At 46.7% G+C, this 27,109-nt stretch overlaps 1 protein-coding gene across 2 annotated transcripts in view; it reads left to right on the forward strand.

Moving 5' to 3' along the window:
- The window catches only part of PRKX (protein kinase cAMP-dependent X-linked catalytic subunit), a 91,218-nt gene that overhangs the window by 56,285 nt on the left and 7,824 nt on the right, over positions 1–27,109 (forward strand). For both annotated transcript variants that reach the window (XM_057717886.1, XM_057717885.1), the window contains exons 4-7: positions 8,334–8,453; positions 15,122–15,217; positions 19,644–19,701; positions 24,013–24,090. In XM_057717886.1, the coding sequence (XP_057573869.1) occupies positions 8,334–8,453; positions 15,122–15,217; positions 19,644–19,701; positions 24,013–24,090 (352 nt within the window). The remainder of the gene's footprint in view (positions 1–8,333; positions 8,454–15,121; positions 15,218–19,643; positions 19,702–24,012; positions 24,091–27,109) is intronic.

The following is a 27,109-nucleotide window of genomic DNA, read 5'->3' on the forward strand; positions in this document are numbered from 1 at the left end:
TTGGAAGTGTGATTCAAGGAAACCACCAATACAATGTTTCACAAATTCACTTGGTGATACGTTTGCATTCCCACAGTTGCCAAGTGGTAGCACCTTATGGCTTCCAGGTAACATTTGTTTCTCGTACCAAGAGCCTCTGTTAATGGAAGCACCTCAGAGGGGCAGTCAGGAATGAAGGATGGATGTGGGGGCCACTTGGCTCTCTCTGATGGAGTCCTGGTTCTGCCACTCTCCAGCTGGTGAGATTGAGTGTGTTGTATGTTGTTACTGCCCCTGTGTGCCTTGCTTTCCTTCATCTGTGAGATGAGAATTGTTCCTACCCTGTAGGGTGATTGGTAGCAATGATGGCTCTGCTCATTGAAAAGCATTTCCTAAGAATGATTCTTATCGTGTAGTGAACACTGAGTAGACAGTAGGTGCTTCTGGCTTTATCATGCCCACCCTCATATCATCACCACCACCACCATCACCACCACCACCATCACCATCACCACCATCACCACCACCACCACCACCACCATCACCACCACCACCATCACCACCACTACCACCACCATCACCACCACCACCACCACCACATCATCATCATCACCACCACCATCACCACCACCACCACCATCGTGATCACCACTGCTCTGGACTGAATTTGTGTTTCTCCCACATTCACGTCGTGAAGCTCTAGCCCCTGTTGTGGCTGTGTTTGGAGATGGTGTTGCTAGGAGGTAATTAAGGTCAAGTGAGATCATGACAGTCGGGTCCTCATCCCATAGGATCGGTGATGCCTTATAAACAATTTATTCCTCTTAGTTCTGGAAGTCCTACCTTCAGGATGCTGGCTGATTTAGTTCCCGGTGAGGCTCTCTTCCTGGCTTGTAGATGGCCTCCTTCTAACACAGTAGAGAGATCTCTCTCTCTTCCTCTTCTTATAAGGATACACGTCATTGGATTAGTCCCAATATTAATTTCGTTACATCTGCAAGATCCTATTTCCAAATAGGATCACATGCACAGGTACCAGGGTTTAGACTTTTGGGGGGAACACAGTTCAACCTGGGGCGAATGCTGTGGAAGGCAGTGGGGCGTGGGAACACGTGAGCAGCTGGGCATCTGTTCTACAGAGCATCCTGTCTCTCCTTGGATAACAGTCTCCTACCCCTGGTTGTGTTGGAACTGATGACAGTGAGAAAGCAGAGACCGGCGGGTGTCACCTTGCCTTCTCTCCAAGAACCAAGTGGACAAAAACAATAAGACCAGGGGCACTGATAATTCACAGCCTGGGCCAACACTCTTCCAGTAACTTCCACCACTCTCTGTCTTGTCTGAACATATTTACTGCACTCTGAAGCTCTTTCTGGCAATTTACGCCTCTCTACGTCCAGGAAGCATGGGGGCTTTTTGCAGGGAGCTTTTTTAAGTACAAAGAGAATTCTCTTAAAGGGAGAAGAAGACTGCTTCCACCTTTCAGTAATTGTCCACCATGAACATGGGTGTACAAATGTCTGTTAGACTCAGTGCTTTCACTTCTTCCGGGGTATTAACCGAGGACTGACATTTCTGGGCCTTCTGGAAATTCTGTTTAACTTTTTAGGGAACTGCAATACTATTTGATATTTAAGAAAGTTTACTGCACTCTGAAGCTCTTTCTAGCAATTCACGCCTCTCTACATCCGAGAAGCCCGGGGACTTTTTGCGGAAAGCTTTTACTCGAATGGGGTGTCAGGCTACCCGAGCTTACTTACAAACTGGAAAGTTGTACAGACTTCGATCTGTGCCCCGTACCCCGGGAGGGAGCCAGAAGGAGACTCACCTTTCCACGTGCAAGCGGAGACGCTTCACCTAACGCAGATACAGTTACCTGCGTGACGGCACGTCCTCACCTCCACCTGGTGAGGACATCAGCTACGAGCCCGGCTTCCGGCTAGGTGGAGGCGATCTTGGCTGTGCCACCAGGCTGGAGGTACAGCATTCACGGGCCAATAATTCTATCGTTCAGCAGAATTAAAGAGTTTCATGCGCCAGAGCAACCAGGGTTGCCTTTGAGTTGACTCAGTTGGGCGTGGCGGGAAGAGAGCTACTTCTGAGATAGTATGAGGTGAACCTCAGGTCTTAGCCTTAAGTCTAGGGGATGAGAAACTCCTAGCTGGACTGCCAGGTGCTTCTGTGCAGCCTGACGGGATCTCACTTGAAAAAAGACCAGCAGGTAGCGTGAGCGCCTTCCGACTCCACTCTATGTGGGAGGCACCCAGCTCTCCCATCTCCCTTCCTTCCGTGACTTGGTGGCCGCCTGCCGTGTCTTAATTCCTGGCTGGTTACCAGAAGGCACTCTCTCTATCTGGGCCAACGTAACATGACCCCGTGCCTTCCGTAGAATGTGAAATTGGAATGGTGCTGTGTTTCACAAGGGGTTCTGGGGAAATGGGAAAGAGTGTTGTGTGAAAAAAAGACTTAGAGACCGGGAATGGGGAGCAGGGACCCAAGAGCAGCTTTGGGTGGGTTCCTGGAGGGAGCTGAAGACCCCCACCAAGACCCCTCCAACACTCCAGTGGACCTGGGGAGGGCTCGGACAAGATGCGCTGCTTACACAGCAGGGTCAGTGTTGAGCTTGATGACGGGCAGAGAAAGAGAGAGAGTGGACAGACGTGTCAGTGACCTGATGCTGTTCTTTTCTTTACCTTAAACCTGCAAGATAGGGTTTCTTCTGTTAGTGCTTCATCATTGCATTTCTTGCTGGAGGTCTTTGCAAAGTATATTTTCCCCCTCTGAGATGCTGTGTCTTCCTACCTGTGTACAGACAGGTGCGGAACACAACGGCAAATACTCGGGAAGGTGGGCCCACGTGGTCTGGACCTGGGCTCCAGCCAGGAGTTGCTGAGTGGATTCCCTGGCGACGGGCTCCCTGGCGGGAGAGCGCCAGCTGGCCGCGGCTCAGACGTGGCTCTCTCTAGAGTTCCTGGTCCCGGATCCTTTCCAAACCTGCCTGTGGTCCAGCTTCTGCCAAGGTCCAGGCTACCTTACCTTGACTTTGCTTTTTGCTTTTTTTTTTTGGCTGTGTTGGGTCTTTATGGCTGTGCATGGGCTTTCTCTAGTTGCAGCGAACAGGGGCTACTCTTCGTTGCCGTGAGCAGGCTTCTCATTGCGGTGGCTTTTCTTGTTGTGGAGCACGGGCTCTAGGTGTGTGGGCTTCAGTAGTTGCAGCACACGGGCCCAGTAGTTGTGGCTCATGGGTTCCAGAGCACAGGCTCAGGAGTTGTAGAGCACAGGCTTAGTTGCTCTGAGGCATATGGGATCTTCCCAGACCAGGGATGGAACCCATGTCCCCTGCATTGGCAGGCGGATTCTTAACCGCTGCGCCACCAGGGAAGCCCCCTTACCTTGACTTTGGGTATCAGACACTCGTTCCTGGGTCTGCTGCCTATGGGGACACCCTCCTTCCTTAGCCTCTTTGGTCTCTGCACTTTAAACAGTTTTAATTGTGGCAAAATATACACAGGGTCAAAGATACCATCGTCACCAATTTTAAGTGTAAAATTCAGTGGGTCAATTACATTGCGAACGTGGTACAGCCATCCCTACCATCCTCCTCCAGAGCTCTCTTCATCTTGCGAAACTGAAACTCCGTCCCCATTAAAATGTGCTAAATCGCCCTCCCTTCTTCACCCTCAGCCCTTGGCCCCCACCATCCTACTTTCCGTCTCTGTGAACTTGAATCCTCTAGGGACCCCATGTAAGTGGAATCATTAGGTATTTTTCCTTTCGTGACTGCCTCATTTCATGGAGCCTGATGTCTTCGGGGTTCACCCGTGTTGTAGCAGGTGTCAGAATTCCCTTCTTTCTCAGGGGTGAATACATCTTGTTTATTCCTCCGTGAGGGACTCGTGGGCTGCTTCTCCTTTTTGGCTGTTGTAAATACTGCTGTTATGAACACAGGTGTACCGGTATCTCTGCAAGACCCTGCTTTCGTGTCCTTTGGATCTATGCCCAGCAGTGGAATTTCTGGATCATACGGCGATTCTTGTTTTTTTGTTGTTGTTATTTTTTTAAGCTCTTTATTGGAATAGAATTGCTTTACACTGTTGTGCCAGTTTCCGCTGTACAACAAAGCGAATCAGCTGTATGTGTACATATACCCCCATAGCCCCTCCCTCTTGAGCCTCCCTCCCACCCTCCCCATCCCGTCCCTCTAGGTCGTCACCAAGTACTGAGCTGATCTCCCTGTGCTCTGCAGCAGCTTCCCACGAGCCATCTATGTTACATCGAGTCATGTGTATAGGTCCGTGCTCCTCTCTCACTTCATCCCGGCTTCCCCTTCGACACCAACCACCCCCCCCACCCCGCCCCGTGTCCTCAAGTCCATTCTCTACATCTGCATCTTTATTCTTGCCCTGTCCCTGGGTTCATCAGTACATACAGTGGTTCTATTTTTAGTGTTTTAAGGAACCTCCGTCTTGTCCTCCAGAGCGGCTGCACCAACTTGCATTCCCACCGACAGTGCAGGAGGGCTCCCTTTTCTCCGCACCGTCGCCAACACGTGTTTTCTGTTTTCTTGGTGGCAGTCGTCCACACGGGGTGTTGGGGCTGTCTCTGCACATTGGACCCTTTCCTCCTGTGGATCACGGGTCAGGGTCACCAAGCGAACCTGAAGTCTTGGTCACGGAAATCCCATCGCATCCTCTTTCTGAGCTGTAGCTGCCCATCTGAGGGACCTGATGGCATCTCTCCAAGCCTGAGGGGGCAGCTGGGTGGTCAGAGTCTTTAAAGATGTTCTGGACCCCCAAAGCTGTGTTTCCACCTGTTTGGTCTCGCCGGCCGTCATTTATCTTGTCTCCCACCACGTAACACGGATTATCACGCACGGCGTGGAGTGCGAAGCCTCCAGGTGGTTTAGAGGCAGAGGTGAACTGTGTAAGTATTGATGGCACATGGCTGACCTGGGGTGGGGTTCGTCTTCTGGGGCCGCCGTAGCAAAACACCACCAAGTAAGGGGCTTACACCAAGAGAACGTTGCCGTCTCAGGGTTCTGCGGGCCGGCGTGGGACATCGAGGTGTTGCCAGGGCGGTGCTCCTTGTAAAGGCTCTACAAAACCCCATTCTGTGCCTCTCTCCTAGCTTCTGGTAGCCTCGTGTGTTTCTTGGCTTGTAGACAGAGAAGATAGGAGATGTGTGTAACATGGAATGTTATTCAGCCATAAAAAGAAGGAAATCCTGCCATTTGCAGCCACAGGGATGGACCTAGAGAGGATCCTACTAAGTGGAGTAAGTCAGACAGAGAAGGACAAATATCCTCTGATATCGCTTATATGTGGAATCTAAGAAAATGATACAAATAAACTTACAAAACGGAAACAGACTCACAGACATAGAAAACAGACTTCCGGTTACCAACGGGGAAGAAGAGGGACAGAGGTAAGTTAGGAGTATGGGATTAACACACACACACTACTATATATAAAATACATCACCGATAAGGACCTGCTGTATAGCACGGGGAACTATATTTAATATCCTGTGAGACACCATAACGGAAAAGAATCTGAAAAAAATATGTGTGTGTTTAACCGAATCACTTTGCTGTACACCTGCAACTAACACAACATTGTGAATCAACGGTACTTCATTTTTTTTTTTTTTAAAGCTGATCTTACAGAACCAGAGAGTGGAATGGGGGTTGCCAGGGGCAGGAGATGAGTGGAGGGGAAATAGGTGAAGGTAGGAACCTCCAGTTATGTGATAAAATACGTTCTGGGGCTTCCGTGTGTATCAGGATGACAAACAAGAAGCGAAACCACAAAAGAGGCAGGTGACCTTGGTTGCCTTGGACTTTGATCCGATGGAAGAAGGCAGGATGGAACCAACCGATTTCCACATCTTCTTTGTGGTTTCACAGCCCAGCTGTCTCAATTACACTTTTGGGGAAAAAAAAAAAGTCACCGCTCGGACTTTTGCGAAAGGCTCTGACGGAGCTCACGGCTCGTGTGTGGCTGCGTCTTCTCTGGGGTCTCCTTCTTTGGTTGCCTTTTTATTTTAAGAGTTTTTATTTGACGTGGACCATTTTTAACGTCTTTATTGAATTTGTGACCGTACGGCTTCTGTTTCATGTTTTGGTCTTTTGGCCGCAAGGCACGTGGGGGTCTTAGCTCCCCGACCAGGGATGGATGGTGCACGCCCTGCGTGGGAAGGCGAAGTCGTGACCACTGGACCGCCGGGGACATCCCTGGTCACACTTTTCGGTGTTCACCACTATCGCTGATGAGTGATATAAAACGTGAACATGATGTCCGTGTGTTAGCTGCCTGTGCTTTGGCCACAGGGTTTTTCAAAGTTGAGTTTTCCCTCTTTCTTGCCAACGGGCAGGAGCGTGCAGGGACCTGAGAGGTTGCCGACCTGAGGCAGGGTGTGTTCAGCAGGATGGTGAGGTGTTCGGAGCGGCTTGAGTGCAGCAGGTGCAAGGGACCAGGTTCCCCAGTATATAATCCTTGGGGTGTGGCAGGGAGAGACTGTGCAGCTTTTCAAAATTGCGTTGGGACTCCCCTGCAGGTCCAGTGGTTGAGACTCCGCTCTTCCAATGCAGGGGGTGTGGGTTCCATCCCTGGTCGGGGGAACCAGGATCCCAGATGCCCCGTGGTGCGGCCAAAAATAAATAAGTAAATAAAAACAGAAATCAAATAAATACATAAAAATTGTGTTCAGATTTGTCTAACAGAAAATTCACCATGTCAGCCATTTTAAAGAGAAGAACGGAGTGGCATGGAGCACAGTCACCGGGTTTGCACAACCATCACCTCTCTTTAGTTCCAGAACTTTCTCATCCCCCCCGAAAGAAACCTCATAGATGTCACCAGTCACTCCCCAGCTCCTGACAACCGCTAATCTGCTTTCTGTGTCTGTGGACTCGCCTGTTCTGGACGTTTCCTGTCAATGGAATCACACACAGTGTGTCCTCCTGTGTCTGCTTCTCTCACAGAGCATCGTGTGTCACGGGCCATCCACGTGGTAGCCTGTGTCAGAGCCTGCCTCCTTTTCCTGGCTGCGTCATATTCCACATTCCACTGTCTGCGTGGAGCCCATGCTGTCTATCCATCCATCTTTATCTTGTTTTTTAAATTAAGGTATCATCGACATATAACATTGTATTAGTTTCAGGTGTACAACAGAATGATTGGATATATGTATCTATTATAAAATGATCTTCCCAGTAAGTGTAGCTAACATCCATCACTACACGGTTACAAAATTTTTTTTCTCTTGATGGGAACTTTTAAGATCTATTCTCTTACCAGCTTTCAAACATACAACACAGTATCGTTAACCATACTCACCGTGCTGGACGTTACAACCCCAGGACTTATCTTTTAACTGGGTGTTTGTACCTTTTTGATCTTTCTGCGGGTGAATTTGGGTTAGCAAAATCCTCCACACTGAGATATGCAAACTAGCAGAAAAGTAGGAAAATCGGTCCTTTATTTTCCATACATATTTAGGTATTTCTGCAGAAATGTTACAAATCTCTAAGTTTCAATTAAACATTGTGGCTTTTTTTTTTAATTATGAAGAGAATCCTCTTAAAAGGAGAAGAAGACTGGCTTCTCCCATTTGCTGTGAAAAACACAGATCTAAGGCAGCACAGGAAAAAGATATCCACCCCCCGAAAAAAAATGACCACCCAATCAGAAATCTCCTCTTTCTCTGCTGGGTCCGGCTTGACTAGTCAAGCCTCTCTTGCTTTCAGCCAGCTGTCCTCTAGGTGGGGCAAAAACCTAAAATTTTTTTGCAAGTCTCAACTCGTCCGGGGAGAAAATCCTTTCCAAAGCGCTCGGCCCGTTTAAACCCCAAACATCCCCGAGCCCCTTAACCTGAGGATTTCTGAAAGCCGCCAGCGATACTGAAATGACCGTGAAGGCGCAAAAGCATGGAAAACGCTTCAGACCTTTTGCAGAGCAGGTGGGGAAGACACTTAGCTGCCGCTTTGCGTTTCCTCCTGGGGGACGAAAGCAGCTCATTCGTTCCTAAAGCAGACATGTGAGTTCCGGAGAGTCAGTCCCTGAATCCTTTTCCACATCATTTGATGGGAAAACAGGGACTGTAGGGGTTTTGCTTCCGAGCAGCAAAGGTAAGCACCAAAGACCACACACGTGGCCGGGATAACGAGACTGTTTACTTAGATTTTGTTTTGGTTCAAGAGTGTTTATAAAGGAAAAAAGTCAGTGAAGATAATGTTACTATCTTATCCCTGGTGGTTTTGTTCATCGATTCAGTAACTGTAACCTTCAGTGCTTCTAAGATGCGTGCATTTGCAAGCTCTGCTGAGTTTCCTGGACCTCATTGTCTGCCCGCAGGACGTGGACCCTTTGCGGGACCCCCGAGTACCTGGCCCCCGAAGTCATCCAGAGCAAGGGCCACGGAAGAGCTGTCGACTGGTGGGCGCTTGGCATCCTGATATTTGAGATGCTCTCGGGGTGAGTAGGGCTTCCGTGGAGAAGCCTCCCGCAAGTCCCTGCCCTGTTCGCTTGCCGTGAGGTGCTCAGCCCCAAGGATGGTGCGTTGCAGGGGTTGGGGGGGAAGATTCTTAGAATGGGGTCCCGTGGCAGTTTCCCACTGCCGGTGATGGTGATAGGAACTGAACATGCGGCATGATTTCCAAAGAAGAAAAGCACAGGCTGGAAGGACCAGCAGGGCATAACTGTTGAGGTCTTTTATCCCGTCTCTAAGTGTCCCTGTCTCCTGAGAAGATCCTGTTCATCTCCCACACGGATGCTCTGGAGTGATTCCCAGTGCTGGGTGATGTACGTGTTAGGTACAGAGACGTCAACGCGATTTAGGACGTTATAGACAAACCGCATGCCAGAAAGGAAAGAGGGTGTTCTTCCCTGAAATCCCAAATGTGCCTCGGGTTGAGGGGGCGGATTTGGAACCGAATCACGTTTCCTCTGGTCCAGATACACGAGGTGGAATGTTTGTCCCGAGGTCGGCACAATTACATATGCAAGTCTGGCTGTTGCATGAGGCAGCGCTGGTTTCCTCCACCGGACACACAAAGCAGGCATCCCCCTCTTGGAAATTGTGGACCTGGGGCTCCTCCTCGTCCTGTGAACGCGAGGCTCTTGTGTGTGGAGGGTGGCCTCCCTGCCTCCGTCCACCCTCCCACCCCTACCCTTTGTCCTGCTTTCTTTGGCTGCTGTGCTTTGTACGGGTGAGTCTTGCAGACACTCTGAGTTTACTGAAGCTGTGGCAGAAACTGGAGCCAGTTCCGTGCCTGTCTGAGTCCCTGCAGGGCTGGTCCCCAGCTTTCAGTTGGAAAGGGAGATGGAAAGAGACCTTCTCCTGCGTCCAGTGTGTGACAAGCCAGGTGGGGAGTGCAGACCTGTGCTTATTTCTACAGGCATCCATCTGTTCACTGTCTGTCTATCTATCCATCCATCTGTCTACCGTCCATCCACCTATCATTTACAAGGGTGAGTCAAAAATTATCCGCATTCCGATGATATGAAAACTTTTCTAGATTCTACAGCCAGAGTGCAGATGCTTTTTGACTCACGCTTGTATACCTAGCTATAGTCTATTTCTCATCTGTATCTATCCTCTCTCTTTATCTGTTGTATCTGTTGCCAGCTCTCTCTGTCATCTGTTTACATATTATATCTACCTATCAACTGTACCACCTGTTTATAATATTTACCTATCATCTGTCATTTATATCTATCTGTTTATCTATCTATGTCTATCTAATCTATCTATCGATCACTATCGTCTGTTTCTCATATAATGTATCTGTGAATCTATCTATCAATTATCTACCTGTTATCTATCTTACTATCTATAGCTGTTTATATCTAACTATTTATACCTGGAGCTATTTATATCTAACTATTACCTATCATCTCTATAGTATCATCTATTCTGTGTATCTATCATCTGTATCTATCATCTGTCTATCTATCTATTATCTGTCTATCTATCTATCATCTATTATCCATCTACCCATCTTTCTCTATCTGGTCTTTTCAATTTTCCATCACTCTTCACGCCAGATGCCTCCAGCAAATCAGATAGACCCAAATTTCTTCACGTGCACCCTAGCCCAGGAAGTCCCAAGCAAAGCAGGCAAGGTTGAAATAAATTACGTGGACGGTCAGTCCGCCAAGAAGGTGTAAAAGTTGTGAATATTTCTGCACCCGTGTTTGATCAGCTTCCACCCAAATGCCTGCGGTACATTTTCCTTCCTCAATGTTACTGACCACAAGAGGGCAGCGTTGCCCGAGGAGAATCCCAGCGCTTAGTGATTTTTAACGGAATAGGGTTCCTGTGTCCTCTGTTTCACCTTTATTGTTAGGACAGAATAGAATAGCACAGGATATAATAACATACAATATCATTAGCAAAGACAGTGTTGGGATATAACACGCTCTTAGAACATAACATTGATACATTATATTAGAAAATTATTACAGTAGAATGGAATACAGTAGAATAGGGCAGGATCAGAATGTAATATTACAATATATTAGAATTATTGTCAGGGTTATTATATAAACTAATTATTAGCATTCTGATATTAATGTACTGCATCCTAAGAGTATCCTAATTATACTGTATGGCTAACATACTATTGGAATAGACTATTTTCTGATCTGTAATTTCTAATATTTTAATATATCCTAATAGTAATTTGAATATTATTTTAATATTATTATTACTATTATTACTGTTATTTTAATATTACTACTATTAGGATGTAGTATATTAAAATAATATTCTAATTACTACTAGGATGTAATATATTAACATATTTGAATATTACAAAACAGAAAATAGCCCATTCCAATAGAATGTTAACCATACAGTATTTCTAATATTCTCATAGAATATTAGGAATTCAATAGAAAATTATGTAATTAGAATCTACTATATTGCTAGATTCTATTATTAGAAAAATGGGAGGGACTCCCTAGGCGGCACAGTGGTTAAGAATCCACCTGCCAATGCAGGGGACACGGGTTCCATCCCTGGTCCGGGAAGATCCCACATGCTGTGGAGCAACGAAGCCCGTGCGCCACAGCTGTTGAGCCCACGTGCTGCAGTTACTGAAGCCTGCATGCCTAGAGCCTGTGCTCCACAACGAGAAGCCACTACAATGAGGACCCGCGCGCCACAATGAAGGTAGCCCCGCCTCCGCTCAGTGCAGCTAGAGAAAGCCCACACGCGCCAACAAAGACCCACCGCAGCCAATAAATAAATAAGTAAATAAATAAACTTATTTAAAAAGAGAAAGAAAAATTGGAGGTTAAGAATTAAAACCCTCTCATAACCCAAAACACTGTAAGCTGAACTCCCTGCAAGGGAACCGTTTGTCCACAGTCACCGTGTTTTCGTTTTCCACGTTGCCAGGTAGAGTCAGGCTTGTCTGGGTGGTATTTTCAGAGCATCCGGCCCTGCCGGCCCTGCACGCCCGGCGGACCCCGGATTCTCTCTGAAGTCCAGCCAGCCTCTGCTCTCCCCTGGACCAGCCCCTGGTGTCACACATCTCCTGCCTGTGACACCTTCCCGGGCAGCCACTGGAGGGGTCCCGCGCCGACACCAGCCAGGCCACGTCCCCCTCCCTAGCAGCCCTCGGTCGCACGCAGGGATCCGGAGCTCCTTATTACACACGGCTCTGAGACGGTGTGTACAAGGTCTGCCCACTGTGGACGGAGCCTGGCCCCTCCCTAGGGCTTGCTGGCCTCCCTGCTGTCGCTCCATCACCCCGTGAGGCACTGCTGTTTGGCCACCTGCCAGGCTTCTGCAGGGCATCCCCCCCTTCATCCCAGCAACCCCCCAGCCCCTTCTTTTCTGTCGTCCATGATTCCGGCGCACCTGTCACCTGCCCTCAGAGCCATCCCCCGCTGCTCCCCTGGACCCCTTTCTGTCCTCTCTGTAGCACTCCGTGGATCTGAAACCATCTGGTTAAGTGTGTTCGTTGCCCGTGAGGTGACCAGGCGGTAGAAGCTGCTCTTTGCATCCTCTTGAGCCCAGAGACCTTTGGGGGCCCGTGGGAGGGAGTTTCTATACAGAAGGTGGAGATGGCCTTCTCTTCAAAGGCCTCCTGGGTCCACCGTGGTTATTGCACTTCCATTTTCTTCTCTATTTTTTTTTTTTAATGGTTTATAGCATATGTCTTTATATATACCCGACCGGACAACTTTTCTTTTTTCTTTTTTCTTTTCTTTTCTTTTCTTTTCTTTTCTTTTCTTTTCTTTTCTTTTCTTTTCTTTTCTTCTTTTCTTTACTTTACTTTTCTTTTCTCTTTTCCTTTCCTTTCTTCTCTTTTCTTTCTTTCTCTTTCTTTCTTTCTTTCTTTCTTTCTTTCTTTCTTTCTTTCTCTTTCCTTCCTTCTTCCTAGCTTAATCTTATTTCTTTATTTATTGGCTGCATTGGGTTTGTTGCTGCACGCGGGCTTTATCTAGTTGCTGCAGGCAGGAGCTACTCTTCATTGATGTGCAAAGGCTTTTCATTGCGGTGGCTTCTCTTGTTGTGGAGCACGGGCTCCAGGCACACGGGCTCAGTAGCTGTGGCTCCCGGGCTCTAGAGCACAGGCTCAGTCGTTGTGGCGCACGGGCTTCATTGCTCCGCGGCATGTGGGATCTTCCCGGACCAGGGCTGGAACCCGTGTCCCCTGCACTGGCAGGTGGATTCCTAAGCACTGCGCCACCAGGGACGTCCCTACACGCCCACTGCTGTATGAGAAGCACTCACGGGCCGTTTATGAAGAACTGCAAGGGTTCTGTTGGATGAAAGACAGAGATTGGAGGGCACTTTCTCCGGCCGCTTTCCACAGGCCGAGTTCTCCGATACGCCTTGCCTGTGCTTTCTCCTTCAGGCACGATGATCTGTGACTGCTCACTTATTATTACTTTTTCCGCTCATTAAACTACTGCTCACATACCTTTCCCATGATCACGGCGTGCGATGCCAGCCTCCCTGGAGTGCTCTGTGTCATATTCTCCGTGAACGTGGGTAGGTATGCATGACACATTTTCTCCTGGTCCCATTTCTGGACATGTATCTGTCCCCCCCCCCCCCCCCGCCGATGAAATCATACAGCTGCCTGTACTCACACAAGGCCACCACCCAAGGCAGGAATACGACTCCCCCAGCCATTGTTAGGGGAACCTTCTGGCACACGGCGGAGGCCTGGCTCAGGAGTTATGGTGAAGTGGAAGGCGTTCACGGTTGGCGAGGGGTGGGTGTCTCCCAGCCTGGCTAGTTTCTCAGTCCGCGGATGCTGGTGACTCTGGAAGCACAGCTAGCTGGAGTAGTTGTCGTTATGAGGCCGTCGTAACCAGTGACCCCAAAGGCTACAGCTGGGGTCTCAACGGACTCTGTGCTTCTCTTCACGCCCCGGTGTGAAGCTGAGGAGCTGAAGTGTCGTTTAAGGAACACAGGCTCTTTCATGCCGCCCGCAGCTGCCTTGCGACGTGGATTTACAACCTGCCACTTTCCCGATGAACCTCTTTTCCTTCTGCGTTCCCATCCGTTTCTATCTTCCTACTTCATGTTTCTCTTCTTTACTTTTTTGATATATATTTTTCAACTCTCTCTGTAATGTTTGTGTATTCGTTCCCTGGGGTGATGGTGACAAATTACTGCCGACACGGAGGCTTAAAACAGAGGCGTCCATCCTCCCCCAGTCCTGAGGACCAGATGTGTGTGGTCAAGGGGTCCCAGGGCTGAGCTCCCTCCAGAGGTGGGTCGCTCCTGCCTCTTCCAGCGTCTGGGGGCTCCAGGCGTCCCTGGGCTGGTGGCCGCCTCCCTCCCGTCTCTGCCTCCGTCTTCACGGGGCTTCCCCTCTGTGTCTGTGTCTCTCCTCTTCTGTGTCTTAGAAGGACCCTGTCATGGGATGTAGGGCCCCCCTCATCCAGGAGGACCTCATCTCAGACCCTCCACGTCGTCACATCTGCAGAGACCTTGTTTCCAAATAAGGTCCCGTTCAAGGTAGTTAGGATGAGAACGTGGATGTAGCTTTTTGGAGGCTACCATTCTACTGAGGATACACTGTTTCTCTTAAAAAAAAAAAGCAAAACGAAACATGAGTTGATTTGGAATCAACACAGGAATCCTTGTTGATCACTGAGCTTTGCCGTCATCCATCAGACTATGATTTGGAAACGCCACTTTATATTTCTGTTGCTTATTCTGCTGAAGGAGAAGACCTCGTTCTAAAGAAACTAAATAGAGGTTTTGCTTTTGAGTTGAAGGCCTTTGCCTTGAGTGCTCTGAGGAAATGTCAAAAGTATACCTTGTGTCCAGGGACATGGGTACCTAGTATATATTTAGTGGTTAACTTCTAGAGTTTCCTGGATTTTTCCTGGTCTTGGCAGTTTTAAGTATATTTCTTCTTTAGCTTATGTCACTTTTTTTTTTTTTCTATTTCCAGATAATTAGGTAGGTCTGTTAGTTTGTGTCTGGACTACAGTCTTTACTTGTGGTAAGAGAGCCACCAATGACACACAAGTGTGTGGCGTGGCCGTGTGCCAGTAAAACTTTATTGACGAAAAGAGGCTGTGGGCCGTCATCTGCCAACCCCTGGGGTGGGTCTTTGTGCTTAAAATGAAAGGCTGGGAACCAGTTTTGCCGTCAGTCACCTCCTGAAGTAGGACGGAGGTGAATTCATCTACTCTGGAGATTCACACACTGGCTTGTATAAATGACCAACTACTTGAGCCAAAACAATATGATACAATGTAACCACTTCTCTTCCATTTGGCCTGTGCGTATTTATTGAGCACCTACTGTATGCTACACACTCCCACATCCAGGAAGGATACAAAGAGGTCCACTCACGATCTAGGTGGGGAGACGTTTTTAATGGCAGCCAGGTGACCACATCGCCGGTCAGATGGCCTTGTGGTCATTGCCTTCTCCGTGCTTTCCCGCCCTCTGTACTTGGGCTGCAGTGCTTCACGCTTGGTCTCTTCGAACCATCCCTCGAAGTTGGTCTCAATCCATCCATGACACCAGGGTGCAAGGAAAGAGCTGACGTGGGATAAATGCTCTTGTGCCGTGTGAGGCAGAAAGAGTCATCCTTACAGGGCAGGGATGTTGTCCACACGTGCTAGCTGCTAAAAATAGATGTTTCTGTTTCTATCAGGTTTCCTCCGTTTTTTGATGACAGCGCATTTGGCATTTATCAAAAGATTCTTGCAGGCAAGATAGATTTCCCCAGACATTTGGACTTCAGTGTCAAGTAAGTAAACCATATACCCCATCATCGAGTGTGTGTTTGTTTTTAACGCATCTAAGAAACCGTGGTTACTGCCTCTGCCGAGTGGGGTACCATCCTGCGTTACTCTCTTTGCTGGGCTGAAGCTATTTTAACCCGGCTTTTCCACCGAAAGGGAAAAGCTTTTCATGACTCTGCTGGGATGAGACTTCACCTTTTAAAGACTCTCCGCTCTATTTTACACCTTTTAAGATAAATGATACTTAGAGTTAGCGAGTAAAGGCATTTGTTACATTTAATAAGAGAGCCGTTTTGTTATTTGAGAAGAGGGGTCTCCTTCCTCCCAGCTAGTTTCTGCCATTGTCGCAAGTGTTGATGCTTTTAGCAGAGTTTATCTTTTCTCTCCTGCTTATTTTTAAAGTCCTTTTTCCTGCTAGAACTTTGTGGTACGTGCTCATTGTTTCAAGAACTTTTGCAATGCTTCAGTGCTAGTAACTTTGCGTGTGCATTTTTGTGGCAGTGGGGGAGAAAACTAAATTTTTTTAAAAGATAAGAATGCTGGAGGTTTTCCAATGACCTTGCTCTTTGTGGTCAGTGTTTAGCCATTTGCACCATTAGGAGTCCTAATTTCTAGTTCTTTTACTGTATTTCCCAGATACCTTGTTAAGTGCTGCAAACCCCTGCTGATTCCCAGATGGATTTAATTGTGTTTAGTGGAGAACTAAACTTTTCTTTTTTGCTACCTTTTTCTTTTTTTTAGTGAGAAAGATTGGCTTTATCACTTGTAACTAAAAAGTGTAAGAATAAGTTTCCTTCAGGCACAGCTGTATCCAGGTGCTAAAATGGCTTCCACAACATTTTATTACGGCTCTTTTGTCCTCTGGTTTGGCCTTTCTTTTTTTTTTTTTTTTTTTGTTTTTAGTTTATTTATTTTTATACATCTTTATTGGTGTATAATTGCTTTACAATGTTGTGTTAGTTTCTGCTGTACAACAAAGTGAATCAGCTGTACGTATACATATATCCCCATCTCCCCTCCCTCTTGAGCCTCCCTCCCACCCTCCCCATCCCACCCCTCTAGGTCATCACAAAGTACCAGCTGATCTCCCTGAGCTCTGCAGCTTTGCTACATATTTTTAAAGTAACCTGTGGAAATACAGTTCAGAGAAAATTTATTTCCTGACAAGGGATCAGCTCTTGGGGCCATTGGCTGCATCTAGTTTTCTTTCTTAGTTATCAATGTACTTACCCTACATAGAGATTCTCAGTCTGAATCAAGGACGGTGTTGCTCTTGGTTTGTGTAGGCTGGCACTTGTGTTGTGTTCGACCCACCAGCTGGGTTTTAAAAGATTTTAGCAAGAAAAGGAGGCTTCAGTTAGACATAAAGCACCCAGAAGGGACTCTCTGTTCCATGGATGGTCTGACAGTAAGATGACAAGAGGGGACACAGCACTCAAAAGTCTGTTGCTCTAGAAACAAATGAAGAAATACGGTCTAGGATTTCTCTCCCAGACTCTAAACCCCATCAGTGTTGAGTGACATTGTTTCACATGGATGGCAATACGCTTTAAAAATTGAGTTATAGGACTTCCCTGGTGGTGCCGTGGTTAAGAATCCGCCTGTCAATGCAGGGCACACGGGTTCCATCCCTGGTCTGGGAGGATCCCACATGCCGCGGAGCAGCTAAGCCCGTGCGCCACAACTACTGAGCGTGCGCTCTAGAACCAGAGAGCTGCAACTACTGACGCCCGTGCGCCTAGAGCCCGTGCTCCGCAGCAAGAGAAACCACCACATTGAGAAGCCCGTGCACCACAACGAAGAGTAGCCCCCGCTCTCCACAACTGGAGGAAGCTGCATGTAGCCACGAAGACCCAACACAGCCCATAAATTAAAAAAAAAAAAAAATTGAGTTATAGGGAAGGGCTGGGGAGGGATGAGGAGGGGCAGGGAGGGAGGGTATTAAGAGAAGACAAAGAGGAAAAAATACAATTGAAAGTTTATATTAAAAATTTATAATAAAAATACATTTATAATAGATTTATATACATTTATATACAAATGTATATAATAGATTTATATACATTTATAATAAAAATGCATTATAAATGTGCCGATTGACCCATGAGTTGATTGCATTAGCACCTACTCACACCCATGGGGGCTGCTAGCTGTTGGCCCCGTAGGCTCCCTGGAATTCTCCTGGCTACACCTGGGCTTTGCGCACCCCCACTGCACGTTGGTGAGACCCACCCACAATGAGGTATGAGGTGTGACTTTGCTGTTGCCATGGGTGCAAGAGCTCCAAGCAAGATAAGTATGAATCATCTCCTGTGTCGTCAGAGGCAGCTTCTGTCTTTTTTTTTTTTTTTAAGATTTATTTGATTAGTAATTAATTTATTTTATTTTTGGCTGCACTGGGTCTTCGTTGCTGCACAAGGGCTTTCTCTAGTTGTGGCGAGCGGGTGGCCACTCCTCGTTGTGGTGCGCGGGCTTCTCACCGTGGTGGCCTCTCTTGTTGCGGAGCACGGGCTCTAGGCGCATGGGCTTCAGTAGTTGTAGGCATGTGGGCTTCAGTAGTTGCAGCGTGTGAGCTCAGTCGTTGTGGCTCGTGGGCTTCGTTGCTCTGTGGCACGTGGGATCTTCCCGGCCCAGGGTTGGAACCCGTGTCCCCTGCATTGGCGGGTGGATTCTTAACCCTTGTACCACCAGGGACGTCCCCAGCTGTCTCTTTGGATGGACCTTAAGATTCCTTGTAGGAATGTATATAGTTGCAAAGGAAATCAAAGTTTTGGGGCTTACTGCCAACTTGGTAGAACTCATATTTATTTATAGGCATTTCTTTATGTCTGAAAGTGGTCAGGAAAAAGCCAGCTCGGAGTCAGTGAGGTTCAGAATTTCAGCCTCGATGAATCAAGGGCTTGTCAGCAGACACACAGGGTGGAGGTGCTCACGCATTCACATCTTGGATGCCCGCAGCGTTCCTGTGTGGCTTTGCCGTGTCAGGAGACCCCTTTTCCTTTGCCCCCTTTGCGTTCAGGATCAAACTGTTTTGCCCGGATCTAATTTTGTATTTTAAATAAATCTTTGATTTTCTTGTAATCCTGGGACAAGCAGCTTTGAGGTTATGCCCTCATAGGGCTGGGGGTGCTGTAAATAATAGGGAAAAAGAAGAAAAAAAACACATGGATGTGGGGATGTTTTGGTAATGTGGTGTTTGGTGACCTCGTTTTTATTTTTGTTTTTAATTTTTTTGGTCTGCTTTTTGGAATGTCAAAATAATGGAGAAACCCACTAAGTACGGGAAAGGTACCTTAATGTCTCAGTGCTCTGGTATCCCTGTGCCCTGCACAAGAGTAAGTTTCCTCTGTTTTCGATGGATACAGAATCCGAGCCTTAGGTGAGCCGATGCTCTTGGATTCTCTCTTTGAGATGGATACGGGAAGACGTCTAGAAGGACTCCAGTTCTACTTAAGGACACACACTGTTGGGAAACTCTGTTGCAGCTATGCCTTGACAAGAGTTTGACATCAGTAGGAACCTGGGAGGTTTCAAAGTCCGGACGTGAGGAACCCCGGGTCCCTGGTCCCTGGTATTTATCCCCTAACACATCTGAGCCTCCCCCGCTGGTCACAGAGCCCAGGGCGTAGCCAGAGTCTGGGTTCCTGCTGATCACCCCAGGGCATCGCTGGATTCAGGAGAGTTGAGATGCTTCCAGCTGAGTTGGGGATTTTTGATGGTCCTGGAAAACATCCATATATGCTCAAGTCCCCGGATATTATTATATACAACATACTCGGCGTATCAGATACGGAAACACACACACATTACGCTTTTTGCTTCTTTCACTGTGACTCTCAGAAGTAGCCCGTCTTCTGCAAGTCTTGAACACCATCTCCGATTTCCCACCCTAATTGACCGTCCTGCCGTTTTCCGACACCGTCCGCGATTGAGAAGGAGGCTCTAACTGAACCAGCACACACGAAAAGTCTCCAGTAATTTTACGTGCTGGTGGGAGCGCAAGGATGGCCAAACAAGAATTCCACAAATAAGTAGACCCCCAGGGCAAAGCGTGACCATTGATTTGGGTACAAGCACATCGTGTAGTCGGCGGGGATGACCCGCCTCATAGATGTGAGAGGACGCCTCATCATCTGCAGGGCAGGCACGTTTTCTGCTGCTCACGTTCAAAGGCCATTCTGCTCTATGATGATTTCATCCACCTCTTCCCCTTAGCTGGGTCCCCGTGTGCTGGCAACTCCACGTTGCGTAAATTAGTTAGGAGCGGGTGACGGTGAGAGAGACGTGCTAGGAGACGCTCAGCCAATGTGAAGACTGAGCGACTGGGCCAGCGTCCCCGTCGTCCCATGTGGATTTTACTGCCGTCGACCTGCTGTGTGTGCGCGGGTGTGTATCGACATGTCTGTGTTTCTGTCTCCTTCCCCCAAACAGAGACCTCGTGAAGAAATTGCTTGTTGTGGACAGAACGAGGAGACTGGGGAACATGAAGGTGAGTGTTGTCATCCCTGGGTATTAAGTGGTGTCCCTAAGACGTGCCTGTTGTTTGGCTCCAGACACGTCAACAAAGGCAGAACGTTCACATTCAGTCGTCGGCCAAATGTCAAGACTGGGTTCCTGGGGCACGCAGTCAGACTGGGTCTACACCCATCTCCTCGTCTTCGCAGGGGAGCCGGTGACTCAGTGAGCTATAGGTTACGGATCATTACTTTATTTACTTCTATATTTTTAAACAGCATTACAGAGGTATAATTCACATGCCATCCAGTTTACCCATTTTAAGTGGACCGTCCGGACTGATGGCTTGGAATATATTTGCAAAATTGTGCAACCGTCACCACAGTCAGTTTTAAAGAACATGCTCAAAAGAAACCCATACCCTGTGGCTGTCGCCTCTCTATCCTTCCATCCCTGCTGGTCCTAGGCAACCACTGGGCTACTTTCTGTCTCTATAGATTGTCCTGTTCTGTGCTGTCATAAAAATGGAATCATACCAAACATGATCTTATGTGTCTGGCTTCTCTCATGGAGCATCGTGTGTTCAACGTCCATCCATGTGGTAGCCTGTGTCAGAGCTTCCCTCTTTTTCATGGCTGAGTCCTATAGCACTGTGTGCATGGACCCCATGCTATCTATCCATCCACCCATCCACCCACCCACCCATCCATCCACCAATCCAGCCATCCATCCATTCATCCATCTACTCATCCATCCGTCCATCTACCCATTCATCCACCCACCCACACATCCACCCATCCACCCACCCACACATCCACCCACACATCCACTCATCCACCCACCCACACATCCACCCACACATCCACCCATCCATCCACTCACCCATCTGTCCATCCATCCATCCATCCACCCACCCACCCATCTGTCCGTCCGTCCATCCATCCACCCACCCATCTGTCCATCCACCCACCCATCCGTCCATCCACCCATGATTCCATCCACCCACCTATCCATCCACCCATCCACCCATCCATCCACCCACCTATCCATCCACCCATCCACCCATCCATCCACCCACCTATCCATCCACCCATCCATACACCCACCCACCCATCCATCCATACACCCACTCGCCCACCCACCCATTCATCCATCCATCCATCAATGGACACTTGGCCTGTTTCTCCTTTTTGGCTGTTATGAATAGTGCTGCTGTAGACATGCATGTGCAGGTTTGTGTGTGAATATTCACCATTTTAGAAGCTGTACATCATGTGTGATTTTCTCAGATTTTTCATCTGGAAGGAAGTACATGTAAGGGACTGATTTGTATAAATGGTGTGATATTGTATATGCCTGTCTCAGATATGTTTTGCATTGGATTTGAGACAATCCAGGGACATCTCCTTAGCTTTTTTTTTTTAGCTCTGCATGTCCGTGGATGAACTTAGACATGGACCAGTGCCTTGACCCCGTCAGTTGCAGTCTTGAGGGACATAGTAGACCAGTGTGTGAGACTTGAGCCCTACAGATCTCTTGGGGCCCTCTGTTTATGTGGGTGTGTTTATTTCCTGGGGTGGCTGTAACAAAGGACCACAAACTGTGAGCTTAAAACCACAGGAATGCATCCTTCCCCAGTCCTGGAGACCAGATGTCCGAGATCAAGGTGTGTGCAGAGCTGTGCTCTCTCCAGAGGCTCCGGGGGAGGGTCCTTCCTGCTTTTTCCAGCTTCTGGGGGCTCCAGGCATCCCTAGGCTTGTGGCCGCCTCCCTCGCATCTCTGCTTCTGTCTTCACATGGCTTCTCTTCTGTGTCTGTGTCTCTCCTCTTCTATGTCTTAGAGGGACCATGTCATTGGATGTAGGCCCCCCCATCCAGGAGGACCTCGTGTCAGACCCTTCACTGCATCACGTCTGCAGAGACCCTGTTTCCTAATAAGGTCCTGTTCTGAAGTCAAGGTGTCCCAGGGCTGAGCTCCCTCCAGAGGCTCCAGGGGAGGGTCCTTCCTGCCTCTTCCAGCGTCTGGGGGCTCCAGGCATCCCTGGGCTGGTGGCCGCCTCCCTCCCGTCTCTGCCTCCGTCTTCACAGGGCTTCTCTGTGTCTGTGTCTCTCCTCTTCTGTCTCTTATGGGGACCTTGTCATTGGATTTAGGTCCACCCCAATGACCTCATTTTGACTTATTTACATCTGCAGAAACCCTGTTTCCAAATAAAGTTACATTCACAAGTGCTGCGGGTTGGGACCTCAACATGTGCTTTGGTGGGGAGCACAGTTCAGCCCATAACTGGTCATATTTGTCCCTCATGCTGTTTTGGACATTGGCTCATGTGTTCAGGCCCTAATGAGGGGACTGAAAGCTCACTTATTGGACATTACTGGTGAAAGAAACAAATCTGTGAACCAGGGTGATTTTTCACCCAATACCTGGCTGGTTTTCTCCTGCTGGTGCTCCTTCATTTGGAGTGTTTCTCTCTTTTCTTCCAAAACATGCCATTGTGTTTAAGTCCTTCATCCTCTACGGACACTGCTCTGTCCTCCATACTCGGGAAGTTTCTAGCACTTACTTCTCTTTCACTTCTTTGTCTTTTTGTTGTATCTGTCTATGTATTTATTTATTATCTATCTATCATTTATACCTGTCTATATGTCTGTCTATCATCTATCTGTCTGTCTACTCATCTATCTATCTACCTGCCTATCTGTCTGTCTACTCATCTATCTGCCTACCTGTCTATCTACTCATCTATCTACCTGTCTCTATCTATCTTTCTGTCTACTCATCTATCTATGTACCTGGGATATTCCATCATCTGTGTACCTATATATCCATCATCTGTCAATCACCTATCTAGATATCTATCACTCCCTTATCTATCTATCTATCTATCATCTATCATCTGTGTATCTGTCACCTATCACCTGTCTGTTATCTTCCATCATCGATCATCTACTATCTATTGAACATCTATCTACGTAACTCTCATCTATCATCTATAAATGTATCTATCAATCACCCATCTACACATCTTATCGTCTGTCATCTGCCGTCATCTATGTCTATCTCTCTGTCATCTATTTAGATATCATAATACCTTAGTATCCGTACTGAGTTTGAACTTCTAGGGAGTTCAACCTTCAGTCTTATTTACCTTCTCTCAGCATTCCTCAGCACATATCATGATTTGACTTGTATATATGGATGGAAACAAATAGGGAAAGAAAAAGAGTTGTCAAAATAATAGGACTGGAAAAAAAGTAGAAAACATTGATATTCCCATCTCCTTCACTTTTGGAGATACGGTTACTGAGAATTTTCTTTGTTGAGGATAAATCATTTAAAACTTTAAAAAGTATGAACGATGTATTATAAAAACTTAAGATGCACTGGCTCCTGTGTCACAGACGTCACATTTTCTATCTTATAACTTCATGCACTTAATTGATTAAAAAGTTGCTACAAGTGCAGTAAAAAAAGGAGAAGGATGCAGCTGAAGGCTGAGAACTTGGAAGTGATTTTCAGAGGTCCTGGTGCTGGTGGTGTCTCCCAGCTGGCTGTGGACGCCACACCTGAGGATGAAGTAGAAAGAACTTAGTACACATTGTTAATTGGGAGGCAGTGTTGGGTAGTTGTTAAAATCTCTGAAGTTTGAGGACTTCCCTGGAGATCCAGTAGCTAAGACACCTTGCTTCCACTGCAGGGGGCGTAGGTTTGATCCCTGCTCAGGGAACTAACATCCCACATGGCGGATGGTCAAAAAAAAAATCTCTAAAGTTTGACACCCTTGGTTTGAGTCACAGTCACATGACCTACTCGCTGGGCAATACCAAGCAAATAACATCGCTTAGTGAACCTCAGCTTATATGTTTATTTATTTTATTTATTCTTATTTTTATTTTTTTTTTTTTGATGTCGACCATTTCTTAAGTCTTTATTGAATTTGTGACCATATTCCTTCCATTTTGTTTTGGTTTTTTGGTCACGAGACATGTGGACTCTCAACTCCCTGACTAGGGATCGAACCCACACCCCCCTGCATTGGAAGGTGAAGTCTTGACCACTGGACCACCAGGAAGTCCCAGTTTATACGTTTATAAAATTAGCATAATTTCACCTGAAGAAAATTGTGAAGATGAACCCAGGTGCCAAACTCAGACCTGACCGTGTGTCAGTCTAATTTTATGTCAAATGGCTGAACCATAATTATATTCGATACATCATTTTTTGTGGCTCAGAGCAGTATACAGGTGAACATCCTGTACAGAATCATGTAGAATCAGATTCTTTCAAATATTTTCCTTCCTATCCTGTCAACCTTCTGTTCACTGGTGATGTGTTTCTTTCGAAGAACGGAGCAGAGGATGTGAAACGGCATCGGTGGTTCCGGACCGTGGACTGGGAGGCTGTCCCAGAAAGGAAGCTGAAGGTACAACATACATAAATGGGGCAGCTCGTACCTGGGCAGCCTTGAGCTCTCCTGAACACTTATTTACTCAGGAGGGACATGTAATGAATTGGTTCAAACGTACCAACCAACCAGGCGTATAACTAACCATCCCAAATCGTTAATAAGCCAAGTTCCCTATTCAGGGGAGAGCATAGCTAAAAAGTCACCTAATGGGGGCATTAAGACCTCGGCTTTTGCAGTTGGATTTTTGGACACCTGGTTCCATCCCTCTCTGGCTCTGAGACTGTGATGAATCTCACCTGTTTCCTTTCTAATGGGGAATAGCACAGGTAGAACATCTGCCTCGAACTTACGGATATGTCACAGTGGTGGTGGTAGATTAGATGGAAAGTCTTCTCAGGCTCATCTCTCTTTGAACTGGTTATTGACGGGTATCCTCAATAGCAATGTTTCCAGTGGAGAGACTTAAAAAATGCTAATGCCTGGACTCCAACCCAGACTCTAGGGATGGAGCTGATGTTTTTTGTTCAGGGTTTTAACTTTTATGTCTTTTATTGTATTATATTGACGTACAGAATTGCCTAGATAATATAGTTCGCTTTGTTCAGAAACCAAATCAATATTAAAATGCACACGTTGCCAGGTGTCCTCTCCCAGCTGGCTGTAGGTCACCACTTTTAGTAGATTTTTCTGTCTATCCTTTTGGAGTTTCTTTAGGCTCATATAAACTGGTGTCGATACACATATTCTTATTTTCTCCTTTTTTAAAAAACACGAAACGTACAATTATACACGGGCTATTCTAATTTTGCTTTTTTAATTTAACGATATAATCTGGAGATCTTCCCATATGCCTGAATAGGTTTCTCATTCTTTTTAAACTTCACGGAACAACTTCACGTGTCTGTACCATCATTTACTTAACCAGACCTCAACTGACAGATGCTTACATCGATTCCACAAAGAATCATGCTCCTACAAAGAGTAATTTCACACATTTCTTTTGTGTTGAAGATGAATTTCCACGAATGAGAGCCCTGAGTCAGCGGATACATGCGTTTAAAATCTTGGTACTTTTGCAACGTACTTCTACATAGAAATGGCATCCTTTTGTTCTCCCTGGGGGACTTGTTTTGAAAATGCCTCTTTTCCCCCAGCTCAAGAGTAGTGAGCTCTACAACTTTTGCAGTTTTGGCAAACTGATGGTTGAGAAGAGGTATCTCTATGTAATTTTATTTTTTTTATAACTTTTTAAAAAGTTCACCAGGTGATTCCAAACATGGAAGGTTTCCAAAAGCCAGAATCATGCACCTTCTGTCCCCGTGGTGCCTGGTTTATAGAAATAGCTCATTTATTGAATGCACTCAGAAAGAATGAAGGAAAAGTCACTATTAAACTTTCTCTGTGACTTTTAAAATCTTTGTAAATCCGTAACCTTTTTTATGGAATCAACCTAAGATCTATTCATACGTGAGTTGGCCCATTTTGGGTTGGGAGACAGCTGCTGTGCGTATATGGGTGCAAACCTCACTCATTAGGCTTCCTGGCATGGAATTTCCGACTTAGGTCAGGAACGTGGCACCTTCTCCTAAAGTTCCTTGATGTTTCTGAGATGCTGACTACTCAATACTCTTTGCCCTTTGATACACGCACCATAGAAATGACCAGAGGGTTTTCCTTTTTTTTTTTTTTTTACATGAATAATTTTTAATTTACTTGACTCATTTCTGTGTCCCCATAGCAGTTAAAATGTTCCCCCTGGGATCCACATATGAGCCTGTTCTCCTTCAGGATTCCCCAGCTGCATCTGCTATCTGTGGTCTGTTAGGAAGCACGGAGCTAGGGCAAATCTAGGTCCTTGTCTAGGACTTGACTTGAAGATTCTAGCGTCACTGAGCCTCACGTGTCTTGTGAAACATCCAGGTTAGGATCCATCCTGCAGAGGAAGGGAGCGACAGGAGGTGCTCACACCACGTGCATTAAACGCTCTTGACAAAGCATAGGAGTTTCACAGGACTAGAGAAAACTCGTTGGTATCTGTGTGCATTACAGAATCTTGGAGTTGGACGTATGCAGGAGTCAGCAAAGTACAACCTGTGGGCCGAACCCAGCCCCTTGCTTTTTTTATAAATACAGTGTTATCGGTACATGGCCACACCCACTTATTTACAGAGCATCGAGGGCTGCTTTCCTACTGCAGTGGCAGAACTGAGTCGTCGCAACAGAAGTTGTACGGCCTGTAAAACAAAACGTTGTACTGACTGGCCCTTTACGGGAAAAGTTTGCTGACCCTCTTATCAGTCCCAATGGCTTCATTTTTATCAACGCAGGATTGAAGTTTGGCCCTGGAGATACTGAAACCTGAGTCTAGAGCTCTTTCTGTCTTTTTGCAATTTTCCAAAGTGTGGCCACAGGACCAGCTAATCAGCACGTCCCTGACCTGGGAATCTGAATTTAACAAGTAGTACGGGTGGTTCTCGATTCTAGAATTTAAGAAGCAAGTGCTGGGTACCTTCCTTCCTCCCTAAATTCTTCAAACTGTGTGAACATTCATCCGTCTGATAGTTGACACCTCGATTGCAATATCTGAATTCCAAGCTTTCCCTGTTCATAAGTAAAGAAAAGACGGCTCCGTTGTTTTCCAGTTTTTTTACATTTTTACATAAAGTCGTAGACATAGAGGGATGTATAGACAGACTTCGGAGATACTGCAAGTTTGGTTCCAGACCACCGCAGTGAAACGAGTCACACCAGTTTTTTGATTTCGCAGCGCATATAAAAGTTATGTATGGGGAATTGACTGGTTGGGACTCCAGCAGTTAGGACTCTGTGCTTTCGCTACCAAGGGCACGGGCTCGATCTCTAGTTGGGGAATTAAGATTCCTGCAAGCCACACAGCGTGGCCAAAAAAAAGGAAAAAGAAAGAAAACAAAAGTTATGTATATTATATCCTATCCTGTAGTCTATTAAGCATACAATCATACTATGTCTAAAAAAACAAAAAATGTCCATGCCTTAATTAAAAAACACAAAACAA

This window comes from Hippopotamus amphibius, chromosome X (genome assembly GCF_030028045.1).
Source record: "Hippopotamus amphibius kiboko isolate mHipAmp2 chromosome X, mHipAmp2.hap2, whole genome shotgun sequence".
Taxonomy (NCBI): domain Eukaryota; kingdom Metazoa; phylum Chordata; class Mammalia; order Artiodactyla; family Hippopotamidae; genus Hippopotamus; species Hippopotamus amphibius.